This window comes from Tenrec ecaudatus, chromosome 1 (assembly GCF_050624435.1).
Source record: "Tenrec ecaudatus isolate mTenEca1 chromosome 1, mTenEca1.hap1, whole genome shotgun sequence".
In the NCBI taxonomy this organism is placed as follows: domain Eukaryota; kingdom Metazoa; phylum Chordata; class Mammalia; order Afrosoricida; family Tenrecidae; genus Tenrec; species Tenrec ecaudatus.
Genome location: NC_134530.1, coordinates 19,881,568 through 19,905,617, shown reverse-complemented (window position 1 = coordinate 19,905,617; position 24,050 = coordinate 19,881,568). Strand labels below are relative to the sequence as shown.

Sequence of the window (24,050 nt, the reverse complement as noted above, 5' to 3'; positions counted from 1 at the left end):
AAATCATGCAAAGCAAACATAAAAACTAATTGCGGAATAGAAAGCAACACAGAAAGTAATGCACTGGGTATTCTGTACAAATCCTTTGTATCCATTAATATTAGACCTTTTATTCAGGCTCTGTGGTGGGACCCATCCACATATTTATCATCCCGTGGACTGATGAGGTAAGTATGATTTTCCTTAATGCCAAAAGACCACACCAGAAAAGTGAGTGGTGGAGTTCAGCTGCAAAATGTACAAAAAGGCCCCCGAAGCAGATACCAATCAGGCCAGAGGAGCCTCTTCCCTGTGACACTGCTTCCACTCCCTGTCCTCCATCTATTCCCTTAAATGTATCCTCCTCGGAAAGATTTCCCCTCTTCTCTCTTCACATCTTCAATAGAGTGGACCCTTCTGCAATACACCTGAAAACCTCTTGTACTTTCTTTCCTCTTTAACTGTTTTATTGTTGGCTCTTACAGCTCTTACCACAATCCACGCATACATCCACTGTGTCAAGCACATTTGTATATATCTTGCCATCAATATTTTCAAAACATATTCTTTTTATTTGAGCCCTTGATATCGTTTCCTCATTTTCCCACTCTCCCACCCTCCTTCTTTCATGAACCCTTGATAATTTATTTTAAAACAATTCCCCCATTTTTACCCCAACTGTTGTCTCCCTTTTACCACTTCTCCATTCTCCCCACCCCCTAGTATGGGGTTATACATAGATCATTGTGAACAATTCCCCCTGATTCTCCCCAACTTCACCTCACATTCCTGGTATCTGTAATCCTTTTTGGACTTTCTATTCAGAGAATGTAAAGCTACCAAATGAACATATTCCCTTTCAGATAACACTTAGCATGTCACAGGTGTCATTGATTTCAATTAACAAATCATTCTCATAAATAATAATATAACCCTATGAATATATTGATGCAGTCTGTGAAAAGTTATTGCTCTCTATTATTTATCATTATATTATGATATTATGAATTAAAATGTCAATACTATATATGAATCATCTTATGGACATTGTGACATTTAAGCTTTTTATCTATTATGACCTGTAGAAGTTTAGACACTCACTGAGAATATCCTGTCATCTTCTCTCCCAACACCCTATCTACAGGGATGGCATTCCATTTACTCAGGGTCCATTGTCAATTCATTTAAATAAAAGACATGGTAAATATACAGTAGTGATGTGGTGGGGCTATATGTGATGAGAAGTGCCTCACGAAGCCCTGGCATCTTGGTGAATGATGTCCAGCTGTGATCTTTAGGTCTGTGGAGAAGGAAGTGCATCTCAGGGTATTCATTATTCATTCCCCTGCATGCTGGAGACACAGCGCAATAGAGGTGACCGCCTCCTGGGATGAAGCAGTCCAATGGGAGAAGGCTGTACACGGAGCTCCACCTTGTCTCCCAAGGGTCAAACTGACACAATTCTCAGGAAAGGTAAGACAAAAGAATACTTCATTAATGAGGCACAAGGGATTTCATCCACTAGAGCCAAAGGACTGTAAATACTTCCTCTACACTGACCAAGATCTACTTGATTCATCTAAGGGGATGAGAAAACATATTTGTACCTTCTAGAAGCCTCATGAGTGGGTCCAGCTCCATGCTCTTCCTGGGGCACAGCCTCTGACTTTAGCAGTGGGACATGGGAGAACCAGCACTGGTGAAGTCTTCTCTGCATGAGGTACATCATCGCAGATGCCCAGAGACTGGTGATGTGTGATGACCCTCTCTTATTGGTAGTGTCTGTAGGAGGATCAACAGGTATAACAAATAAAAGCAAGTTTAATGGATAAAGTCCTGATGAGTTAGAGTCCCTGGTTCTAGAGACTGATTCTGGCTACAGGACAATGTCTTCTTTCTCTGATCTGTCTTCCCCGGTGCTGTGTCTGTTAACCTCATTCAACTATTTGTTCACACTGTAACTCAAAAAACTCTTATTTAGCTTTAAATTATAGTCTGGACACAAAGAAATGAGCAGACATTTCCCTTCTTTCCAGTATCTGACGTTCTCCGTAAGGGAACAGACGGTAAGTGCGTGCTTATCCCGGCTCTGCAATCCTGCTGAAATGGATCATAATGTTGTTGTCCTTCCTGGGGACTTTTAGGGAAGGTTTCACAGAGAGATGATGGTCTCACTGAGCTTTGAAGGAAGATGCAGGAGGGGAGGGATGTTGGGATCATTAAAACCATATGGTGTGCATTGGAAATCACACATACTACTTAATAACTGATGAACAAGGAAAGCAAGGAATGGAAAGGGGCATGAGTGTGGACAGGCAGGCAGCAGCCATGTAACACACAGCTGTGTATTTTCCTAAGGAAGGACAACTCTGAAATTAGCGGAGCGTCAAGGCAGAATTAGCAGCACAGTCTGTCTGCAGTCAGACTTGCCTTTGGAGACATTGCTCTGTCCATGAGCAGAGCAGACTCCTGCTGCTGTGAAAATCACAGAGAGATGAAGAGTGGAGAAAGCACTGTAGAAGTGGGTGATGAATCTGTTTTGAGTTATAATGCACCCCAAACTGGACCAAGTAATATGAAGCAGCTTGACATTTTAAATTCTTTTATTTTAAATTTTAAAAATATTTATTTTTTAAACTCTTCTATAAAATTGGCATCAGAATTTGCATTTAAAAGATGCAGAATATGCATGTTAAATCTGTGATTTTGCTAATCCAAGGCAAGTGGTGAACTCTGTTTCAAGTTCACAGCTTGTTGCTTACAAGGTATTTGCATAGGACTAATTTTAAAATTTTTACTTAACTTTAGTCTTTCAACAGTTTTTCTGATACTAATTTATTGTAGTGTATATTTGTTTCTTTTAAATAATCGTGCTAGGACCCAATCCAGACATCATACCATTCCTTAGTTCAATCCTATCATGCAACCTTGTATATTACCAATTGTAAAACATTGTTTTCCCTCTTGTCCTTCTTGATATCAGCTCCCTCTTATCCTTTCCCCCGCCCCCATCTGGGTCCCCTGCTATCCCCAGCAGGAACTCTCATTCTTGTTACTACCATAATTGAGAGATAGGAATCACCTGCAGAGTCTTGTAGACATGACCATAGTAGATGAAAATGATGAATTTGACTTCAATGGTTAAAATCTTGTCATTTGGTCTCTCTACTTTTTGCTTGATCCAGTTGTTAATAATGTCTATTTGTTCATAATGGGATTGATCACTGTTCTGTTTTGTCATTGTTGGCAACTCTCTTCACTCTAGGTTATGTATTTTCTTATGTTCTTTGTGACATGCAACCCAGCATGGGTGAAGCTCTAGAGATAACAGGTTTGTTTGTTTCATTTAATGGAAGAATTACAAATACAGTAAAGATATTTCCCATAAACCTTTCACTTAGAGGCCTGTTTCCATCTCTATCCAGAATCCTGCCTTTATTTGTCAGACTTCCTTGGACTCCTGTGTCAGTGACAGGTTCCCTGATATTTTTCCTTGTTTGATGACCATGCAAATGTTGAAATGAGTTGGTTAACTATTTTGTAAAATGTCTCTTACTTGGTATTTGTCTGACATTTGTCTCATGAGGGGATTGGCGTTATGGAGTTTACAATTATTTCAATATTTATTTCTTGGTTTTTAGAAGATGATCACATGGGTTCAGTATCAACTTCATCCATCATTTTTTTAATAGCTACAAACTGGTTTACATCTTGATTAGAAGCACATTAATTATATGGATCCAGTCGGGAAGATTTTATATTTTTAGTATTGCTGATCCTTCCAATTCATGAACAGAGAATAATGATATATTTGGTCCTTGCATTTCTCTCACCGGTATTGTGTAGTTTTTAGACTAGTAATTTTGGTTGCATTTTGATCTATTATTGCCATGGCTGCAGAATTTCATTTTGGTATGTTACTGATCATTATTCTTACATGGACATTTATTGATGGTTATATCTGTATTTTATAAGCTATCATTTAGTTCACCCTATCAGTTTTAGTATTTTTCTGTTTGTGGCTATTTCTTTGGGTTTTCTGCATAGGCAGTGATGTCTTCTGTGAACAAAGACAGTTTTCTTTCTTTTTTTTTTTTTACCCACCCATCCATTTCCCAGATGAGGGGACCTCCCAGGGGTTTGGAGACCCCACAAACTCTCATGGCAGATCCTGTGGACTTCCCACCCAACTCAGAGTGGCCTGGCTGTAAAATGGGAGAGCAGAATCTCTCAGAAGCCACCAGTGAGTTGGCCCGTTCTCAGAGGACCTTTGGCGGAGGTGTAGGTGGGCGGGGTGTATGTCTCTGTGTTCCCTGCTTCCCTGCCCCCAACGCTTACTTTCTGGGCCACCCAGTAGTGGTGGATGGTTCATGAGCAGTGAGGCCAGTGGGGAAGCCGGAATTCGCGCCAGGTACGCGCAGCATGGCAGGCAGGAGGCGCTGCGAGGCTGCAGCTGGCACAGCTTGGGAGGGGGGCTGGGCACTGGGGGCTGCGGGGTTTCAGGAGCCTGAAGGGGACTTGCTTTCTCCCCAGCATCCACCAAACACGCTCCCCTGGAGTCTGCTCTTTGGAGTCCCAGCTTCCTGACCTCCTGCCCATGGCTTGCCCTGCCCTGTCCCTAGAGGTGCCCCCCACCCCAAAACCATGCCCTGCCCAGAGTGGTCCCCAGTCCCTTTGATCCTCACAACGGAAGCAGGGGTCTAGGCGCGGCCCCCAGACCACTTGGGACTGGGTACACCGCGCTGGCGGAGGGGACAAGGTGGGGTGGGTGGCGACAGGGGCCTGGGCCACTGGGGGAGGGGCGTCTCCCCCCAGGAGTTTGAGGAGGGGGCTGCAGGGGCAGGAGCGAGCTGGAGCCATGTTTGTCGTGGCACTGCCAAGTGGAACAGATGGCTGGGGAGGGGAGACGGTGCGTGGCGGGGAGGAGGGGTGCGGGAGGCGGGCCAGAGGATGCAGAAGGAGGAATTTGGAAGCCTGGAGTCTCCCAGGAGAAGCGCCCCCTTCTCTTCTCAGCAGTGGGGGCAGGAGCGCCCTGGCCTCTGGCCCCCAGCTCCAGCCGCGCCCTCGCCAAGGCCATGGGGAGCGAATGGGAGCGAATGGGTCTCAAGGGTTAACGGGGCGCCAGCGCGGGGGAGGCGGGGAGAGGGGGCGAGGGGGCAAAGGGCGCAGGCTGGAGCGAGTTCAGCAAGCGCCTGGTGCCCCAGTTTTATTTCTTCCGTCCCAATCTGTATGTTTTTTATTTTTAAAGTCTGTGTTTTTATGTTTGTTTGGACTTGCATTTAAATAGGAGTGTTAAGAGGGTAATCCTTGCCCTGTCATGAATTCAAAGGGAAAAACGCCTAATTTTCACAATTAAAATGACCCTAGCAGTAAGTTTCATAGATCTACTCTATCAAGCCAACTTTTTAAAACATTTTTCATCTTTTTTTTTGGTGGGGGGATTAAAAAGGAAGTAATAATTTTGAATACTGTCAAATGCTTATTGTGATTTGACTTTATGATGTCTTTTCTTTAGTCAATGTTTATTTCATTTTTTCCTTAGCTAGTTGATGTAGGATATTACATAAACTGATATTCAAATTTTGAACCACTCTCTCATTGCTGGAATAAATACTACTTTGCTGTAGTATATTATACTGGTCATACATAGTTGGATTCAATTAGTTAGTATTTTGTTGAGGAATTTTTCATTTATTGTCATGGGTAATATTGAATGATAGTCTTCCTTTGGTATATATTTGTATCTGGTTTTGATATTACTCACTGCCTTTGAATCTATTCTGACTGATAGAGACCCTATAGGACAGAGAATAACTGTCCCCATGAGTTTCCAAGACTTACTGTCGATGGAGGAGAAGCCTCAACTTTCTCCCACTCAGTGGCTGGTGATTTCAAACTGCTGATCTTGCTCTTGCAGCTTAGTGATAATCCACTCTCCCACCAGGACTCCTGGATTTGATATTAGGATACTGCTGGCTTCACTGCTCTTGCTCTCTGAAAAAGATTATGTAGAATTTATAACAGTACTATTTTTTAAAGCTTGTAGTATCCATTGGCATATATTAGTATATTAAACAATCACTGTGCTTAATATCAAAATGACTCCTAAATACACTGAATTTTGGAAAAGGAATTAAATGAAGTCCTGTTTAAAAATTCTCTTCCATTTTTCTATATATGAATATTTCAATTAACTACTAATGTTTTAATCTTATATTTATAATGTGAGCATAGGAATTCATTTAAATCATATATATTAAAATATTTATCTAGTTGGGTAATTCCACTATTTATACTTTCCTTGGTGTTATGGAGCTTAGAACTAGGTAACGTAACGTTCCGTTCTCTGATTCTTACAAAGCTTGTATTAATCTCCTTCATTCCCTATTGTCTACTTCATTCCTTCATTCCTCTCAGTAGACTGGCTTTCTATCACATGGCAGAAGATGGCCTCAAATAAAATCTCTGCCCAAGGGATTACTGGTCTTTGAAATACCCAAAGACCTGGTTTGGGATTATTGACTCTCAACTCAGTTCCCCTAAGAGAGTGAAACTGACTTTTTTATTTTTAGTACTTTTTTTGTAGTTGAATTGGCTCAGCCTCCATAATGCGCTGTCTTAGATCAATGTGGAGAGAGCAGGAGCCATTATCAGTAAATGAGATACACGTTGAGAACAGACACCTTAAGCTGCCACCTACAGTCCAAAAAGGGAAATAGTATACCACCTAGAAACTGAGGCAACAGTAACTTTTGTGGAAGGCTGAATGACGTACATTATATAGGTATATACAAATAACACAATACTGTATCACTTAACAGTATTGATGTCAGCTGTCACCAAGTCAATTCCAACTCTGGATGAAGCCATGTGTGCAGAGTAGAACTGGGCTTTGGGATTTTCAAGGCTGTGACCTTTGGGAAGCAGATCACCAGGCTTGCCTTTAGATTCCGCCGTGTTGATTGTAAATGACAAACTCTTAACTAGTAGTCAACTGCTTGCTCATTTGCACCACCTAGCAGGTCAGTAAAATACAATAGGATATGTTATAATGTGTTGTGTTATTATAATACATATAAAAATAATAAGTGACGTTTAATTTCTTTATCACGGAGTCTTTTATAACCTCAAAACCATCTGATCTCATATTTCCATTACGTTTAACTGCAACTTCAGTCCAGATTCCTTTTTTGCACCTCAGTTACACCATCCACCTTGTTGTCAGAGGGGTGAGAAATAGTCCTGTGTCGTGGGGAGCACAGGCGCTGTCTCTGTACAACGTGTTCTTCTCGTGACTAGTATCCTAACTACATTCAGGTTTCTGCTGTGAGCCTCTGTATCAGAAGAGATTATATGAAGAAGCACTTCTTTTTATTCTATCATTTACTTATGTCTCACTATGAATTACCTGGTTACAGACCTGACCAGCATTTAAGAAATCACACACATTCTGATTTAACTCATCCATTGCCATTCCCCGATGTACTGTAGCTCATCCTGCTGCCTCTTTGTGTTTCCTGTTTCCATTCCTCTTTCCTCCATAAGCCTCTGAATTTTGTCCCTGGGAAAGTGCTGCCCTCTTGAACTTACAGAGTTGATTACTGGCACATACAGGAGAGTTCTGTTCCAGGCATGACTGCTGTTTGCATGCTCCATGAGTCCATTGGACCAAAAGTCTTTGCATTTCCATAACTCTTCCTCCCTCTGTAAGGGAAAAGCCCAATAGTTGCACATTCTGCCGTTCACATCAAATAAGGGTAAAAATTTTAATTTTTTATTGAGGTTCCCACAATTCTAAAGAACACTTGTCATAAAATATTAGGTCAAACACATTTGTTGAATGAATGTTAAAGTCTTAAGGAATTTGTAGAGAAGTATATTGTTTTAGGGAAAAGATACTATTAGAAAAATGGACAGCCAGACAGTTTCCCATCAAAGACAATATTGGGCACATGAATTCAAGAACACAAGCTATGTAGATATAAGTAGGCATTAACTAATTAACTGTTTAAAATACAAATGTCAGTATATCTCTCAATCTGTTGTTAAGAGCTTATGGCATAGTTTACAATGCTCTTTTCTTTTCCAAGGAGTTCATCAGCTCCATGGAACCAGGAAACCACACTCAGGTTCCAGAATTCATCCTTCTGGGGCTTTCTGAAGAGGCAGAGCTGCAGCCCCTCCTCTTTGGACTGTTCCTCTCCATGTACCTGGTCACCTTCACTGGGAACCTGCTCATCATCCTGGCCATCACCACAGACTCCCACCTCCACAGACCCATGTACTTCTTCCTCTCCAACCTCTCCTTTGCTGACATCTGTTTCACCTCCACCACCGTCCCAAAGATGCTGATGAATATCCAGATGCAGAATAAAGTAATTACATATGAAGACTGCATCACCCAGATGTATTTTTTCTTGCTTTTTGCAGCCTTAGAGAACTTCCTATTGACAGTGATGGCCTATGACCGTTTTTTGGCCATCTGTCATCCACTGCACTATACTGTCATCATGAACCCAAGATTCTGTGGCCTCCTGCTTCTGGCCTCCTGGGTATTGTCGTTTCTGGACTCTCTATTAAATGGTTTAATGGTTTTGCAACTGTCTTTTTGTACAAAATTAGAAATATCCCATTTTTTCTGTGAACTTGATCAGGTAGTCCAACTTGCTTGTTCTGACACATTCCTGGATGACTTAGTCATGTATTTAACAATTGTACTTCTGGGCGGTATTCCACTCACTGGGATCCTTTTCTCTTACACAAAGATTGTTTCCTCCATTTTGAAAATTGCATCAGCTGGGGGCAAATACAAAGCCTTTTCCACCTGTGGGTCTCACCTCTCCGTGGTGGCCTTGTTCTATGGTACAGCTCTTGGAGTTTATGTTAGTTCTGCTGCTATTGAAAACTCCAGGGCCTCTGCAACAGCCTCAGTGATGTACACTGTAGCCACACCCATGCTGAATCCTTTTATCTACAGTCTGAGAAATAAAGACATAAAGCAAGCCCTAAGGAAACTTGTCAGCTGAGGAGCATCCTATATCACAGAAACAGAATTCAAAATAATAAAAATCTGTATTGTGCTTTCCTCAATTTTAAATGTGCTATGTACATAATTCAGCCTCCTTAACATTTTAGATAGAATATGAAAATTTGAAAACATAATATGACATGCTTTGTGTGTATTTTTAAAAATGTTATTGACTTTAACCAAATCTTCCCTTTAATGGGCAATTCTTTCAGGGTGCCTTCAGCTTTCATTAGAAATAGATTTTCATCACTCGCCATAGAGGAAGAGCATGCAATTATCACAAAGGACCAGTGCTCATTATCATCCTGGACCATTAAAAACTGGGACTATGATTCCTATTTTGGAAGACAATTCTGATTCTTATTTTGGAAAATGTTTTTTTTTTTTATGATTACATCTGGCATGAAACCTTCAACCCACCTGGGTTCTTTTCTTTCTTTCTTTTTAAAAAATTGTTTTATTAGGGGCTCATACAACTCATCACAATCCATACATACATCAACTGTGTAAAGCACATCAGTACATTCATTGCCCTCATCATTCTCAAAACATTTGCTCTCCACTTAAGCACCTGGCATCAGGTCCTCATTTTTTCTCCTGCCTCCTTGCTCCCCCCTCCCTCATGAGCCCTTGATAGTTTATAAATTATTATGATGATATATCTTCCCCTGTCCGACATCTCCCATCACCCACTTTTCTGTTGTCTGTCCCCTAGGGAGGAGGTCACATGTAGATCCTTGTAATTGGTTCTCTCTTTCCAACCCACTCTCACTCTACCCTCCCAGTATCGCCACTCTCACCACTGGTCCTGGAGGGATTGTCCATGTTGGATTACCTGTGTTTCCAGTTCCTATCTGGACCAGTGTACATCCTCTGGTCTAGCTAGACTTTCAAAGTAGATTTGGATCATGGTATGGGGCGGGGAGGACCGGAGGAAGGGAGGAAGTATTTAGAAACTAGAGGAAAGTTGTATTTTCCTTTGTTGCTATATTGCACCTTGACTGGCTCGTCTCCTCCCCTAGACCCCTCTCCAAGAGGATCTCCAGTGGCAGACAAATGGGCTTTGGGTCTCCACCCTTCACTCCCCCCTCATTCACTATGGTAAGATTTGTTTGTTCTTTGATGCCTGATACCTGATCCCTTTGACACCTTGTTATCACACAGGCTGGTGTGCTTCTTTCATGTGGACTTTGTTGCTTTTGAGCTAGATGACCACTTGTTTACCTTCAAACCTTTAAGATCCCAGACCCTATATCTTTTGATAGCCAGGTACTACCAGCTTTCTTTGCGACATTTGCTTATACACCCATTTGTCTTCAGCGATTGTATAATGGAGGTGTGCACCCAATGATATGATTTTTTGTTCTTTGATGCCTGATAACTGATCCCTTCAGCACCTCGTGATCGCACAGGATGGTGTGTTCTTCCATGTGGGCTTTGTTACTTTTGAGCTAGATGACTACTTGTTTACCTTCAAGCTTTTAAGACCCCAGAAGCTATATCTTTAGATAGCCGGGCACCTTCAGCTTTCTTCACTACATTTGCTTATTCACCCACTTTGTCTTCAACGGTTGTGTCGACAAGGTGAACATCATAGAATGCCAATTTAATAGAAGAAAGCATTCTTGCATTTGGGAGTACTTCAGTAGAGGGTCAATGTACTTCTGCTACCTTAATACTAAACTTAAAAATATATGCACATAGATATATTTTCCCATCCTCATATATAAATATATTTGCCTATATACATGTCTTTGTCTAGACCTCTATAAATGGTCTTTGCCTCACAGCTCTTTCCTCTATTTCCCTTGATTTTCCTCCTGTCCCTCTATCATGCTCAGTACCCACCTGGGTTTCAGCAATACCTCTTCATTACATTACCCTTGATCTTGCCCTACCAGGCCTCCCACACCCACCTCACCACCAATTTGGATCACTTCTTGTTCTCTTGTTCCTGGGTTTGTTAACACCACTTCCTTTCCCCCCACCCCTACCCCTATTCCATGTCCCCCAGAACTGTTGGTCCCATTGTTTTCTCCTCCAGATTGTTCATCCAGCCTATCTTATTTAGACAGACCTGCGGAGATAATAACATGCACAAAAACAAGACAGAGCAAAACCAAGCAACAATATACAACAAAACATCAACAACAAACCACTGACAAAGAACAAAACACAACAAAAAAGAAAATCTTGTAGTTAGTTCAAGGATTGTTTGTTGGCCTTTAGGAGTGTTTTCAGTCCAGTCTGTAGGGGCACCACACCCTGAGCCCGAAGTCCACCTTGAGCATTCCCTGGGGACCTTGCCGCTCCATTCTCTTGCTGTTCCATTGCATTCCACCAGTGCTTTGCCTTGGAGTGGCAGGATCAGATCAGGTGCAATTCCTACACTGTACTGTACTCCGAAGGACCATGAGTCAGTGAGGGGTGTCATGTCTTATAGTGGGGCTCTAATTGGGGTCATCGTCCTTCATGCCTGGCTGGCTAGGATGTACTCCACTCTCTCCTACTCCCCCTTCATCTGCTCCCGTATGCTCTGATCAGATATGACCCTCTCCCGGAGCTTCAGATTATGTCGCCCTTTGAAATAAATTCTTTTCAGGTGAGGGGCAGGCGTCTATGTAGAATTTGGGACTGGGGCCAGCCCCTCAGACCTCTCCACTGTTTCCCTACTATATTGAGTCTTCCAATCCACGAGCATGGGGTATACTTCCATTTGTTGAGGTCACTCTTGGTTTCTTGTAATAGTGTTCTGTAGTTTTCCCCATGTAGATATTTTGTTCTTTTAGTCAGGTATATCCCTAGATATTTCCATTTGTGTTTGGTTATTGTGAAGGGTACCACCTTTTTGATGTCCTCTTCCACGGTCTTATCCAATACGTATAACCGTTCGATGGACTTTTGTTTGTTGATCTTGCATCCTGCCACTTTGCCAAACTCCTCTATTGCTTCCAGTACACCGCCTTGTGGAACTTTTGGGATTTTCCATATATAAAATCATATCATCTGCAAATGACAGTTTCAATTCTTCCTTCCCCAGACGAATACCTTTGATGTCTTTTCTTTGCCTTATGCTGTTCGCTAAAACCTCCAGTATGATATTAAATAAGAGTGGGAATAAGGGGAATCCTTGTCTGGTCCCTTTTTTCAGTGGGATGGTGTTAGTCTTTTCTCCACTGATTACCACGTTGGCTGTTGGTTTTTCATATATAGCTTGTCTTGTCTTGAGGAATTGTCCTTCCATTCCTTTCTTCTCAAGTGTTTTAAACAGTAATTGGTGTTGGATGCATCTATGGACATTATCATGTGGTTCTTATACTTTTTCATGCCAATGTGATGAATAATACTTGGTCTTTAGTATGTGGAACCATCCCTGCATCTCTGGTATGAATACTACTTGGTCATGGTGAATTATTTGTTTCAGATACTTTTGTATTCTGTTGGCTAGTGTTTTATGAAGGATTTTTGCATTGATGTTCATTGGGGATATTGGTCTGTAGTTCTCGAAACTTGTGGGATCCTTGCCTGGTTTTGTTATCAGAGTTATACTAACTTCATAGAAGAAGTTCGGGAGTTTTCTGTCTTTTTCTATGTTCTGGAAGAGCTTGTGTAGGATTGGTGTTCGTTTTTCCTTAAATGCTTGGTAGTATTGTCCAGTGAAGCCATCTGGTCCAGGGGATTTTTTGTTGTTGTTGGTAATCCTTCATAACCTTTTCTATTTTTTTCTATTGCTATGTATCTGTTGAGATTCTTGATGTCCACCAAGGATAGTCTAGGGAGGGATTATTTTTCCAAGAATTTGTCCATGTCTTCCAACTTTCTGAATTCATTGGAGTACAATCCTTAGTAGTACTATGTAATTATCCTTTTGATTTCATTAGTGTGTGTTGTAATGTCCCCTCTTTCATACCTTATTCTTGCTATTGAAATTTGTTCCCACTTTTCTTTGATTAGGTTTGCCAGCGGTCTGTTGATCCGTTCAAAGAGCCAACTTTTAGCAGCATTAATTTTTGCACAGTTTTCTTATTTTCCCTCTCCTGAATCTCAGCCCTGATTTTTATGATTTCTTTTATTTTGTTTGTAGTAGGATTGTCCTGCTGACTCTGCTCTAGTTGTTGTATCTTTGTATCAGCATATCAATCATGAGTATCTCTTCCTTACTCAGGTGTGTCTGTATTGCTATGAAATTTCCTCTGATAACTGCCTTTGCAGTGTCCCATAAGTTTTGGTACGTCATGTGCTCATTCTCGTTGGTTTCTAGAAATTTCCTAATTTAATTTCTGATCTGTGCCAGTACACACTCCTTTGGCAGTAGTTATTCATCCTCCAATTGTTTTCTCTTTTCTTTGTCTTCCTTTTGTTAATTTCCAACCTTATGGCACAGTGGTCAGAGAGAGTGGGCTGTATGATATCAATATGCTTAAATTTATGTGGATTCGCCTTATGCCCCAGCACGTGGTCTATCTTTGATTATGTGTCTTGCGGCCTTGAGATTAATGTGATTTTTTAAAATTTGGATGAAAATCTCTGTAAATATATATCAGGTCAAATTGTCTAATTGTAGTGTTTAGATCTCTAGCCTCCTTGTTGAGTTTCATTTCCTGTGATCTATCTTTCTCAGAGAGCGGTGTATTGAAGTCACCCTCTATAATTGTTGAGGCTGTGATTTCTTTTTTCATCTTTCAGGGTGTTTGGTTGATGTATTCAGCGGGTCTCTCATTCGGCGAATATGTGTTTACAATGCTTAGAGGTTCTTTGTCTACCATTCCCTTGAGCATTATAGACTGTCACTCCTTATCTCTTTTTATGGTTTGCACTTTGAGGTCAATTTTATCTGAGATTAGGATTGCAACCCCTCTTTTTTTCCCAATTGTTTTTTGCTTGATATGTCTTTCTCCAGGCTTTGATTCTCAGCCTATTTTTGTCTGTGGCCTTGAGATGTGTCTCCTGTAGGCAGCAGATTGATTGGCTGTGTTTTCTAAGCCAGTCTGCAGGTCTCAGTCATTTAATGCATGAGTTCAGGCAATTGATATTCAGGGTTATTATCTCCATCTGCGGACTTTGTGATGTCATGTTATGCCTTTTGTCTTGGGTATTTTCCCACCTTACTTTCTCATTAGTGTATTGTGCACATGTGTGTATATCATTCTTGACTTCTTTCCATCCTTAAGCCAATTCTATCTTGGGGTCTGTTTTCTCTTTGTTGCCCTCTGGGTGAGGTTGTTCTATGTGGCAGTCTCTTATTTATGCCTGGTGAGTGTTGTTCTTCTGCCCATACTGGGTCGGCAAGGATATTTTTTAGGGCTGGGTTTCTTCTAATGTATTCTTTGAGTATTTCCTTGTCTGGGAAGACTCTTTTATCTCTCCATCTATCTTGATCGATAATTTGGCTGGGTAGAGTATTCTTGGGTTTCCATTGATTTTCTTCAATTTTTTGGAATGTACTACTCCACTCTCTCCTCTTCTTCATAGTTTCTGCTGATAGGTCTGAGCATATTGTTATTTGGGAACCTTTATATGTGATTGCTTGTTTTTCCCTAGCTGTTCTCATGATTTTCTGCTTTTCCTCAAAGTTGGATAGTTTAACTATTATGTGCCTTTGTGACTTCTTGTTGTGATTCAATCTAGTTTGTGTTCTTTCAGCTTCCTGAGTGGTTACCTGGTTTTCATTCATTAAGCTGGGGAAGTTTTCCTCCAAGAATTCTCTCACTATTGTTGCAGATGACTTCTTTGTTGTGTCTTCCTCCGGAAAGCCAATAATTCTAATGTTGTTCTGCTATATAGCATGAGACATAGCTGTTAAGATTTCTTCAGCTTCTCTTATAGTCTTATTAGATTTTTGTTCGTGTTTGTTAATGTCTGCTTGGCTGTCCTCCAAGTCACTGATGCGGTTCTCTGCTTCCTCCAATCGATTCTCGAGGTCCGCATGTCTGCTACTGGTTTTTGCTATCTCCTCCCTAAGGTCCTGTATTTCCCTTTGGTGTATGGCCTTTATCTCCTCTATCATTTCATCCTTTTTCTGTATTGTTTCCCTCATGTCCTGCATGACTCCAAGCAGCATTTTGAAAAATTATTTCTGTGGCAGCTCAATGTCTGCTTCTTCTATGCATGTCATTATGTTCTGGACATCTTCTGCCATTGCTTTTTGTTTCTCCTGGTTTTTCATTGAGATCGTTGGAGCTGATAGCTGTTTGCATTTTTGTTTTAGAGTAGCTAGGTGCCCTTTTCCAGGGAGTCGAAGAGAACTGACTCTCTCTGGAAGACTTGTAGGAATGCTTCTTTGAACTGCCTATAGCTAATATTTCACTATGAGATTAACCTACCACTTTACCCTCCTGTGTCTACCTTCTCAGGGGAGTGACCCAGAAGGCTGGTGGGTTTCCTGATTTGGTGTTGCAGCGGTTGGGCAGAGGTTCCTACAGCAGCTTGGAATGTTGACCAGTGTTGATGGAGCTGTCTTAGGCACCCAGGCGGGAATTCCCTGGTAAGAAGTTGGGCAGAATATCCCATGGTGGGGGTCAGGAGGGATTTCCCCCACTTCAGGCTAGCTACACAGGGTCGAGTTCACATCGTAGGGTGTGGCATAGGGGTAAATGCCCTAAGCTAAGGGCAGTGATCTGGAGGTCAGCAGTGGAGTGTGAGATAACAGGAAAGCAAAAAATAGGAGAAAAAAATTAAAAAGTAAGCCCAATGACACTGTGCATGGGTGGTTTGGGGGGTGGGGCAGGGATATAGTGAAGAGAGGAAAACAAAAGCAAAAAAGTAGGTGAGTCGTGATTCCCGGCCAGCCAGTTGAGCTGCAAGGTCCTAGTCCCTGTCCCAAGGAGGTGGTGGCAAGCTGTGGCTGAATTAATATCAAGCCACCATACAGGCTCCAAATCCTCAATCCAGCAGAGATAGTGGTGGGGCCAAGGTCAAAACCCAGCTGGCCTCCACTGAGGTAAGCCAAAACCCGCAACCCCTTTAAACCCCGTGGGTCTGTGCCTACTTATCGCTATGATGCTCCTCCTGAATTCCAGGAGCGTTGAATTTCCCTCTAAGCACCTCTCCTGGGCTGAATTCTGAGGAGTCCCTCTGGTATGTGTCTCTATGTAGCCATATTCCCGGAAGTCCCTTCCTCTCCAACCTTTCCTTTGCTGACATATTCCCGGAAGTCCCTTCCTCTCCAACCTTTCCTTTGCTGACATATGTTTCACCTCCACCAATGTCCCAAAGATGTTGATGACCATCCAAAAGCAGACCAAAGTAATTACATCTGAAGACTGCTTCACTCAGATGCATTTTTTCATTCTCTTTGGGGGCATTAGACAACTTCCTATTGACAGTGATGGCCTATGACCTGTTTGTGGTCATCTGTCACTCACTACACTATACTGTCATCATGAAACCAAGATTCTATGGCCTGCTGTTCCTGGCCAAGTGGTTATTGACTCTTTTAGACTCTCTATTACAAAGTTTAATGGTTTTGCGACTAACTTTTTGCACAATATTAGAAATTTCCCATTTTTTTTCTGTGAAGTCAACCAGGTAGTCCAACTTGCCTGATCTGACACACTCTTCAATGACTTTGTGATATATATTACAACTGGACTACTGGGTGTTGTTCCATTCACTGGGATCCTTTTCTCTTCCACGAAGATTGTGTCCTCCATTTTGAAAATTTCATCAGCTGTAGGGAAATATAAAGGTTTTTCCGCTTGTGGTTCCATGTTCTATGGTACAGCTCTTGGTTTCCATATTCTATGTTACAGCTGTGGTTTCACATTCTTTGGTACAGCTCTTGTGGTTTATCTCAATTCTGCTCTGATCCAAAACTCAAGAGCCAGTGCACTAGCCTCTGTAATGTACAGTGGAGTCACACCCATGCTGAATCCTTTTATTTATAGTCTTAGAAATAGAGACATAAAGCAAGCCCCAACAAAACTTTTAAGCTGAGAAACATCCTATATAACAGAAACTCATCCTTAAGTTTAGAGAGCTACTTGTGAGAGAAAATATTCAAAATAATAAAACCTGTATTATTCTTTTCTCAGTACCTAAATGTGCTTATGTCCAGAAGTCAATCTCCTTGACTTTTAGGACATAATATTAAATTGCTTCTTGTGTATTCTTTTTAAAATGTGTTTTCCTTAACAAAATCTTCCATTCAGCAGGCAATTCTTTAAGGGTTACTGCGGAGTTTTATATGAAACAGATTTTTCATTACTAGCCCCAGAATATTAGCATACAATTATCTCAAAGGATCCGTGCTCATTATTATCTCAAAAGCCTACAAATCTGAAACATAAATTCTAAGATTCCTATTTTGGAAAACTTCTTTCTTGTGATCAGATGTGATTCATCCCACTTATGATTCATCCCACCTGGGTAATTTACTTCATAATGAGGTCTTATTTAATATATTGAGCATAAATTTGTAAAACATATTCTTATTAAAATGTGAAAAAGCACTTGTGGTATTTGAAACTATTGAAATGATTTTGAGAACCACACTGAACACCATACCAGTGAAGCACATTGATACCACTTCTATCGTTAGAAAGATCAAGAAGACTGAAATGATCACTCCCTGAACATAATGATGGTCCTGCCATCCAGATAGGAGGAGATTTTGTTGTCACTGTGAGTTCAAGACTCATAGTTTCAAAGCACTGCTAGCAAATGTATGCATACCCTCCATGGCATCAATGCCGCTACTGGAAATGTGCCTTTATTTTTCCCAAACAACCCAGTGCTTTCCAGTCATGCTTGACTACGACATTGGCAGCACCGTAGCATCTGCCTCACTTTTGCCCTTGAGTCTCTCCCTGTAATCTGGACAGCATCTTAGGAATTACATATGAAACCCTTGATTTTCATGATCCTGGAAAATACAGTATCATATTTTCTCTGCAGCAAAGGAAGCAGCTCTATTAAGTTACTTTTGAACCTAATAATCGAAAGGTTGCTGTTTTCAAGACTATCCATTGCTTGGGAGAAAGATTAGATGATATGTTTCCATACAGGTTTACAGCTTTGTAAACCCTTTGAGGCCCTTCAAGTGAGTCAGACTCGCTTGAGAGCAGTGGCAGGGAGGTGGCTATACAGGAATGGTGAGTGTCACCCACTCTATTCCTCCGGTGAAAAATATAGACTCGATCTCAAACCCACTGCCATGGAGGTCACCTCACAGTCCACAGATAGGACTGAGCAGGGTTTCTGAGGTTGTGCATCTTTATAGAACAGACTGTCATATTTTTTCAACCAGGGTGCTGGTAATAGTTTTGAACTCCCCCCTCTCGGTTACTGGTCTAGCACTTTTACCAGGAGAATGTCAAACTTCCTGATACCTTGAGTGAACAAATGGATTGCTTCTATTAAAAATTCCTTAAGAGTTTTTCATGTTTTCATTCTAATATATATGGATAATTCAAAATTTCTTTAGAAAGGATGATTTTTTAAGGATGAAGTGAGTATTTTGGTAAACCCAAAAAACCAAACTCACTGCCATGAGGTTGATGCCAGCTCAGCCACCTGATAGACCAGGATAAAATTGCTTTTGTGATTTTCTGAGATTTTATTTCTTTCAGGCATACTATGCCCCATCTTTCTCTGAAAATGCAGCTAGTGGATTCGAACTGCTGACCAAACTGATCACAGTCCAGCTTTGCCAGACATTCTTAGCTTCTCCCTTTTTTAGTATGAATAATATCATAGCAAAATATATAATATAAAATTGGACATTTGAAATGTTTAGAAAACTTTTCCTTGTAACTATGTCAAGCTGTACTGAGTAGATCATCACTCTACATTCAAAAACATTTTAAAATCATTTTAATGGGGCTCATACAACTGTTATCACAATCCATACATACAACCTTTGTGTTGAGCACATTTATACATTTGTTGCCGTCATCATCCTGAAAGCATTTGCTTTCTACTTGAGCCCTTGTTATCAGCTGCTCCCTTTTCCCTCTGTCCCCACTTGCCTCCTTCATGAACTCTTGATAATTTATCAATCAATATCATTTTGTCATGTCTTACACTGTCTGATGTCTCCCTTCACCCACTTTTCTGTTGTCCATCCCCCAGGTATGGGCTTATATGTAGATCCTTGTAATTGGTTCCCTCTTTCTACCCGACTTTTCGTTCACTGTCCTAGTATCACCACCCTTCCCACTGGTCCTGAAGGGATCATCTGTCCTGGATTCCCTTGTTTCCATCCTTTCTGTACCAGTCTACATCCTGTGGTCTAGCTGGATTTGTAAGGTATAATTGGGATTATGATCGTGGGTATGGTGGTCATGGTGGTGGTGAAGCACTTAAGAACTAGAGCAAAATTGTACATATCCTAGTTGCTACACTGAATCCTGACTGCTTCATCTCCTACGCACGACACTTCTATAAGGGGATGCACAATTGCCCAAAGATGGGCTTTGGGTTTCTACTCTGCACTTTCTCTGATTCACAGTGATATGATTTTTTCTTCTCTGATGTCTGATATACATTCAAAACTTTGCAGTCTCTTTCTACTCATCCATTTCTATCCTCATAATTTTCCATCACTTATCCCATTTCCTTATATGTTACTATTTCTATTCCCCCTGATTTGACAACCCACTTATCTTAGGATCTTAAATGGTTAATATAATATGGACGTGAGTTTAGTCCCAATTTTGAAGGGTCACTACAGATTATATCCCTGATAGCTTTAATAGTCTCTATCCATCTAAGAAGGCACATGATTTTGTGTTCTGTTCCATATTTTTCACACATTATATATACAGGATCTTCCAATGTGATCCTTTTCAGAGCAGTTGGTTTGGTAGCTGGACTGCATCCTTGTCTCAGGATAATGGAGACCAAATTTCGCATAATCCTTTATCCACTGGACTAACACATGTTTCCATGTGTTCTTCAATTTTCATAACATTTTATCCCTCTGGATGGAAAGAGACATATATTTATTGATAACATGCCTGCTTATGAGCATTTAAGATCCCAGCCTCCACTCATCAAATTGGGATATAGAACATTGTCTTTGTTAACTGTTATGCCACTTGCCCTTGGTGTCCCCCAAGATGATGGTTCTGATTCTCCAGGCTCAGGGAGTCCTTTCGTCAAGCTGTTTGCTTCTGCCTAAGAGATTTTCATAATTAAAAAAATAATTTTATGGGGGGCTTATATGACCCTTATCACAATCCATACATACATTCATGTGTCAAGCACATTTTTACATTTGCTGCCATCATCATTCTCAAAACATTTGCTTTCTACTTGAGCCCTTGATGTCAACTTCTCATTTTACCCTCTCCCTCCCTACCTTCCCTCATGAACCCTTGATATTTTATAAATTATTATTTTGTCATATCTTACACGGTCTGACATCTCCCTTCACCCACTTTACTGTTGTCCATCCCCCAGAGAGGGGGATTATATGTAGAGCCTTGTAATAAGTTCTGCTTTTCCACCCCAACTTCCCTCTACCCTCCTGATATCGCCATTCTCACCACTGGTCCTGAAGGGATCATCTGTCCTGGATTCCCTGTGTCTCAAGCTCCTATCACTTCCAGTGTATATCCTCTGGTCTAGCTGGATTTGTAAGTTAGAATTGTGATCATGAGGTGTTTCATAGTTGCTACACTGTACCTGGACTGGCTTGTCTCCTCCCAGCAACCCTTCTGTAAGTGAATGTCCACCTGCTTACAGATGGGCTTTGGATCCACACTCTGCACTGCCCCTCATTCACAATGATATAATTTTTTTTGTTTTTTGATGTCTAATACCCGATCCCTTTGACACATCATGATCACACAGGCTGGTGTGCTTCTTCCAGGTGGGCTTTGTTGCTTCTCAGCTGGATGGCACTTGTTTACCTTCAAGCCTTTAAGATCCTAGCTACTATATGTTTTTATAGCTGGGCACTATCAGCTTTCTTCACCACATTTGCTTATGCACTCATTTGTCTTCAGTGATTGAAAAAAAAGAAGAAGATAAATGGGTAGGGGTTGAACAGGGTACTAACCAACCCAAGGGGAGAGTACTGTTTACATGTCCCCAGGGAAAAAGGGACCAGACTTCAACCCGGCATTCCGAGATGTGAATGCAACTTACTGGCATGAAGCAGGGAACCAGTAGAATGGTCTGAGGGTCCGGCACCAATCCCAACTTTGTGGACAACCACCTCTCCCCCCAGAAGAATTTACTTCAGAGGACAGCACTGAAGCTACAGATCAGGGAGAGGGACATATCTGATCAGAGCACAAGGGAGTAACTGAAGAGGGAGGAACAGAAAGGAACATATCCTGGCCCACCAAACCTCAAGGACAATATCCCTGCTCAGAGCAGCCAATGCATAGAGAGGACCATATGGCTGGGTCCACTCTGAGACAGGACATCCCTCACTGACCCAACCCCCTACAGGGGATACCAGTGGAGACATAGTGTGGGAATTGTGCCTGATCTGACCCCACCACACTGAGGTAAAACAATAATGGCGTGCAACAGAATAGCAAGGGGAGCCGAGGAAGGAAGTCCCGAGGGAATACCAAAAATAGACTTTGGGGTCAGGCCATGGCACTCCATCCGACTTGACAGTCAAACATTCCTAAAGGTCAACAAACAGACTTTGAACTATTTACAGGATTTTTTATTCTTGTCATTGGCTTTTTGTTGTTGTTATTTTGTTTCTTTGTTTTTCTCTGCCTTGTTTTTGTGCATATTATTATCTCTGCAGGTCTATCTAGATAATATGGGCTCAATAAACCATCTTGAGGAGAAAACAGCTGGACCAAGGGTTCTGGGGCAACAAGGGAGAGGGGGAGGTGGGCGAAAGGGAGTGGTGTCAACAAACCCAGAGATAAGGGAACAACAAGTGATCCAAAATCAGTGGCAAAGAGTGTGTAAGAGGTCTGGTAGGGTTTGATCAAGGGTAATGTAACTGAGAGGAATTACTGAAACACAAATGAAAGCTGAGCATGATAGTGGGAAAAGCTGAAAGTAAAAGGAAATAGAGGAAAGATCTATGAGGCAAAAGGTATTTATAGAGGTCTAAATACAGGCATCTACATATGTAAATATAGTTATATATGGTGATGGGGAAATAGATCTATGTTCATATATTTAAAGGATTAGTATTAAGGTAACAGATGGACATTGGGAATCCACTCAAGCACTCCCTCAATGCAAGAACACCTTGTTCTATTAAACTGGCATTCCATGACATGATCGCTGAAGACAGATGGGTGCGTAAGCAAATGTGGTGAAGAAAGTTGATAGTGCCCAGCTATTAAAAGATATGGCATCTGGGGAATTAAAGGCTTTAAGGTAAATAAGTGGCTATCTGAAGCAACAAAGCCCACCTGGCAGAAGTACATCAGCCTGTGTGATCTCGAGGTGTCGAAGGGATCAGGTAGCAGGCATAAAAAAAATCGTATCATTGTGAATGAGGGGGAGTGCAGATTAGGAACCCAAAGTCCATTTGTAGGCAAGTGGACATTCCTTTACAGAAGGGTCATCTGGAGAAGACAAGCCAGTCTGGGTGCACTGTGGCAACTATGAAACACAATTTCTTCTAGTTCTTAAAATTGCCTGTTGAAGGAAAACTGGGTGAAAGTAAATATATTTTTAATGAAATACACAGGAAGTAATTTCATATTATGTCTTAAATTGTTCATATTATGTCTTAAAATTAAGGAGATTGAATTATGTAACTAATCACATTTAGGACTGAGGAAAGTATAATACAGATATTTATTATTTTGAATTTTTTTCACAAGTACTTCTCTACACATGAGGATGTGTTTCTGTTATATAAGATGTTCCTCAGCTGAAAATTTTTCTTAGTGCTTGCTTTATGTCTTTATTTCTAAGACTATAGATAAAGGGATTCAGCATGGGTGTGGTTACAGTGTACATTACTGAGGCTATTGCAGTGGCCCTGGAATTTTCAATAGCAGCAGAACTAAGATAAACCCCTAAAGCTGTACCATAGAACAAGGAAACAATAGAGAGGTGAGACCCACAAGTGGAAAAGGCTTTACATTTGCCCTCAGTTGACGAAATTTTCAAAATGGAGGACACAATCTTCATGTAAGAGAAAAGGATCCCAGTGAGTGGAATAGCACCGAAAATTCCAGTTGCTAAATACATGACTAACTCATTGAGGAAGGTGTCAGAACAAGCAAGATGGACAACCTGATCAAGTTCACAGAAAAAATGGGAGATGTCTGATTCTGTACAAAAGGACAGGCGCAAAACCATTAAAGCAAGTAATAGAGAGTCCAGAAGAGTCAATAACCAGGATGCCAGAAGCAGGAGGCCACAGAATCTTGGGTTCATGATGACAGTATAGTGTAGTGGGTGACAGATGGCCACAAACCGGTCATAGGCCATCACTGTTAATAAGAAGTTATCTAAGCCCCCAAATAACATGAAAAAATACATCTGGGTGATGCAGCCTTCATATGTAATTACTTTGTTCTGCATCTGGATGTTCGTCAGCATCTTTGGGACAGTGGTGGAGGTGGAACAGATGTCAGCGAAGGAGAGGTTGGAGAGGAAGAAGTACATGGGTGTGTGGAGGTGGCTGTCCTTGATGATAGCCAGGATGATGAGCAGGTTCCCAGTGAAGGTGACCAGGTACATTGACAGGAAGAGTCCGAAGAGGAGGGGCTGCAACTCTGCCTCTTCTGAGAGCCCCAACAGGATGAAATGTTGAAAATGTGTGTCATTTTCTGGTCCCATGTAGCTGAAAAAATTACTTGGAAAGAGAAAAGAGAATTGCAAACTGTGCCATAAGCTGTTAGCAACATTTTGAGGAATATGCTGTTGTTTATATTTTAAATAATTAATTAATCCCTATTTATATCTATGTATCTCAATCCCATGTGCTCCTTATTGTCATTGATGCGCTAACAGCTTTGCTGTCATGTCATCTAATACCATCTTTTCCCTAAAGCATTGTATTTCTCTACAAATTCATTGAGACATTGTTCATTTAACACGTGTGTTTGACCAATTATTTTTTTCCAAGTGTTCTTGAAAGTTGTGGGAACCTCAGTGA

The 24,050-nt window shown here is 41.2% G+C and overlaps 2 protein-coding genes across 2 annotated transcripts; one reads left to right on the top strand and one right to left on the bottom strand.

The window, feature by feature from the left end:
- The first annotated feature begins 7,048 nt into the window (after positions 1-7,048).
- Positions 7,049-9,005, top strand: LOC142432207 (olfactory receptor 7A5-like). The gene is made up of 2 exons (XM_075537331.1): positions 7,049-7,093; positions 8,070-9,005. Exon 2 carries the CDS (start codon positions 8,085-8,087, stop codon positions 9,003-9,005), a length of 921 nt encoding a protein of 306 aa, XP_075393446.1. The 5' UTR covers positions 7,049-7,093; positions 8,070-8,084.
- A 13,805-nt stretch (positions 9,006-22,810) lies between these two features.
- On the bottom strand, positions 22,811-23,755 carry LOC142450722 (olfactory receptor 7A17-like). The gene has a single exon (XM_075552716.1). The coding sequence runs from the start codon at positions 23,729-23,731 to the stop codon at positions 22,811-22,813; it is 921 nt and encodes a 306-aa protein (XP_075408831.1). The 5' UTR covers positions 23,732-23,755.
- Positions 23,756-24,050: the final 295 nt, after the last annotated feature.

Excerpts from the sequence above, each read along its gene's own strand:
- LOC142450722 (XM_075552716.1), bottom strand. The coding sequence starts at position 23,731 with ATGGGACCAGAAAATGACACACATTTTCAACATTTCATCCTGTTGGGG.
- LOC142432207 (XM_075537331.1), top strand. The coding sequence starts at position 8,085 with ATGGAACCAGGAAACCACACTCAGGTTCCAGAATTCATCCTTCTGGGG.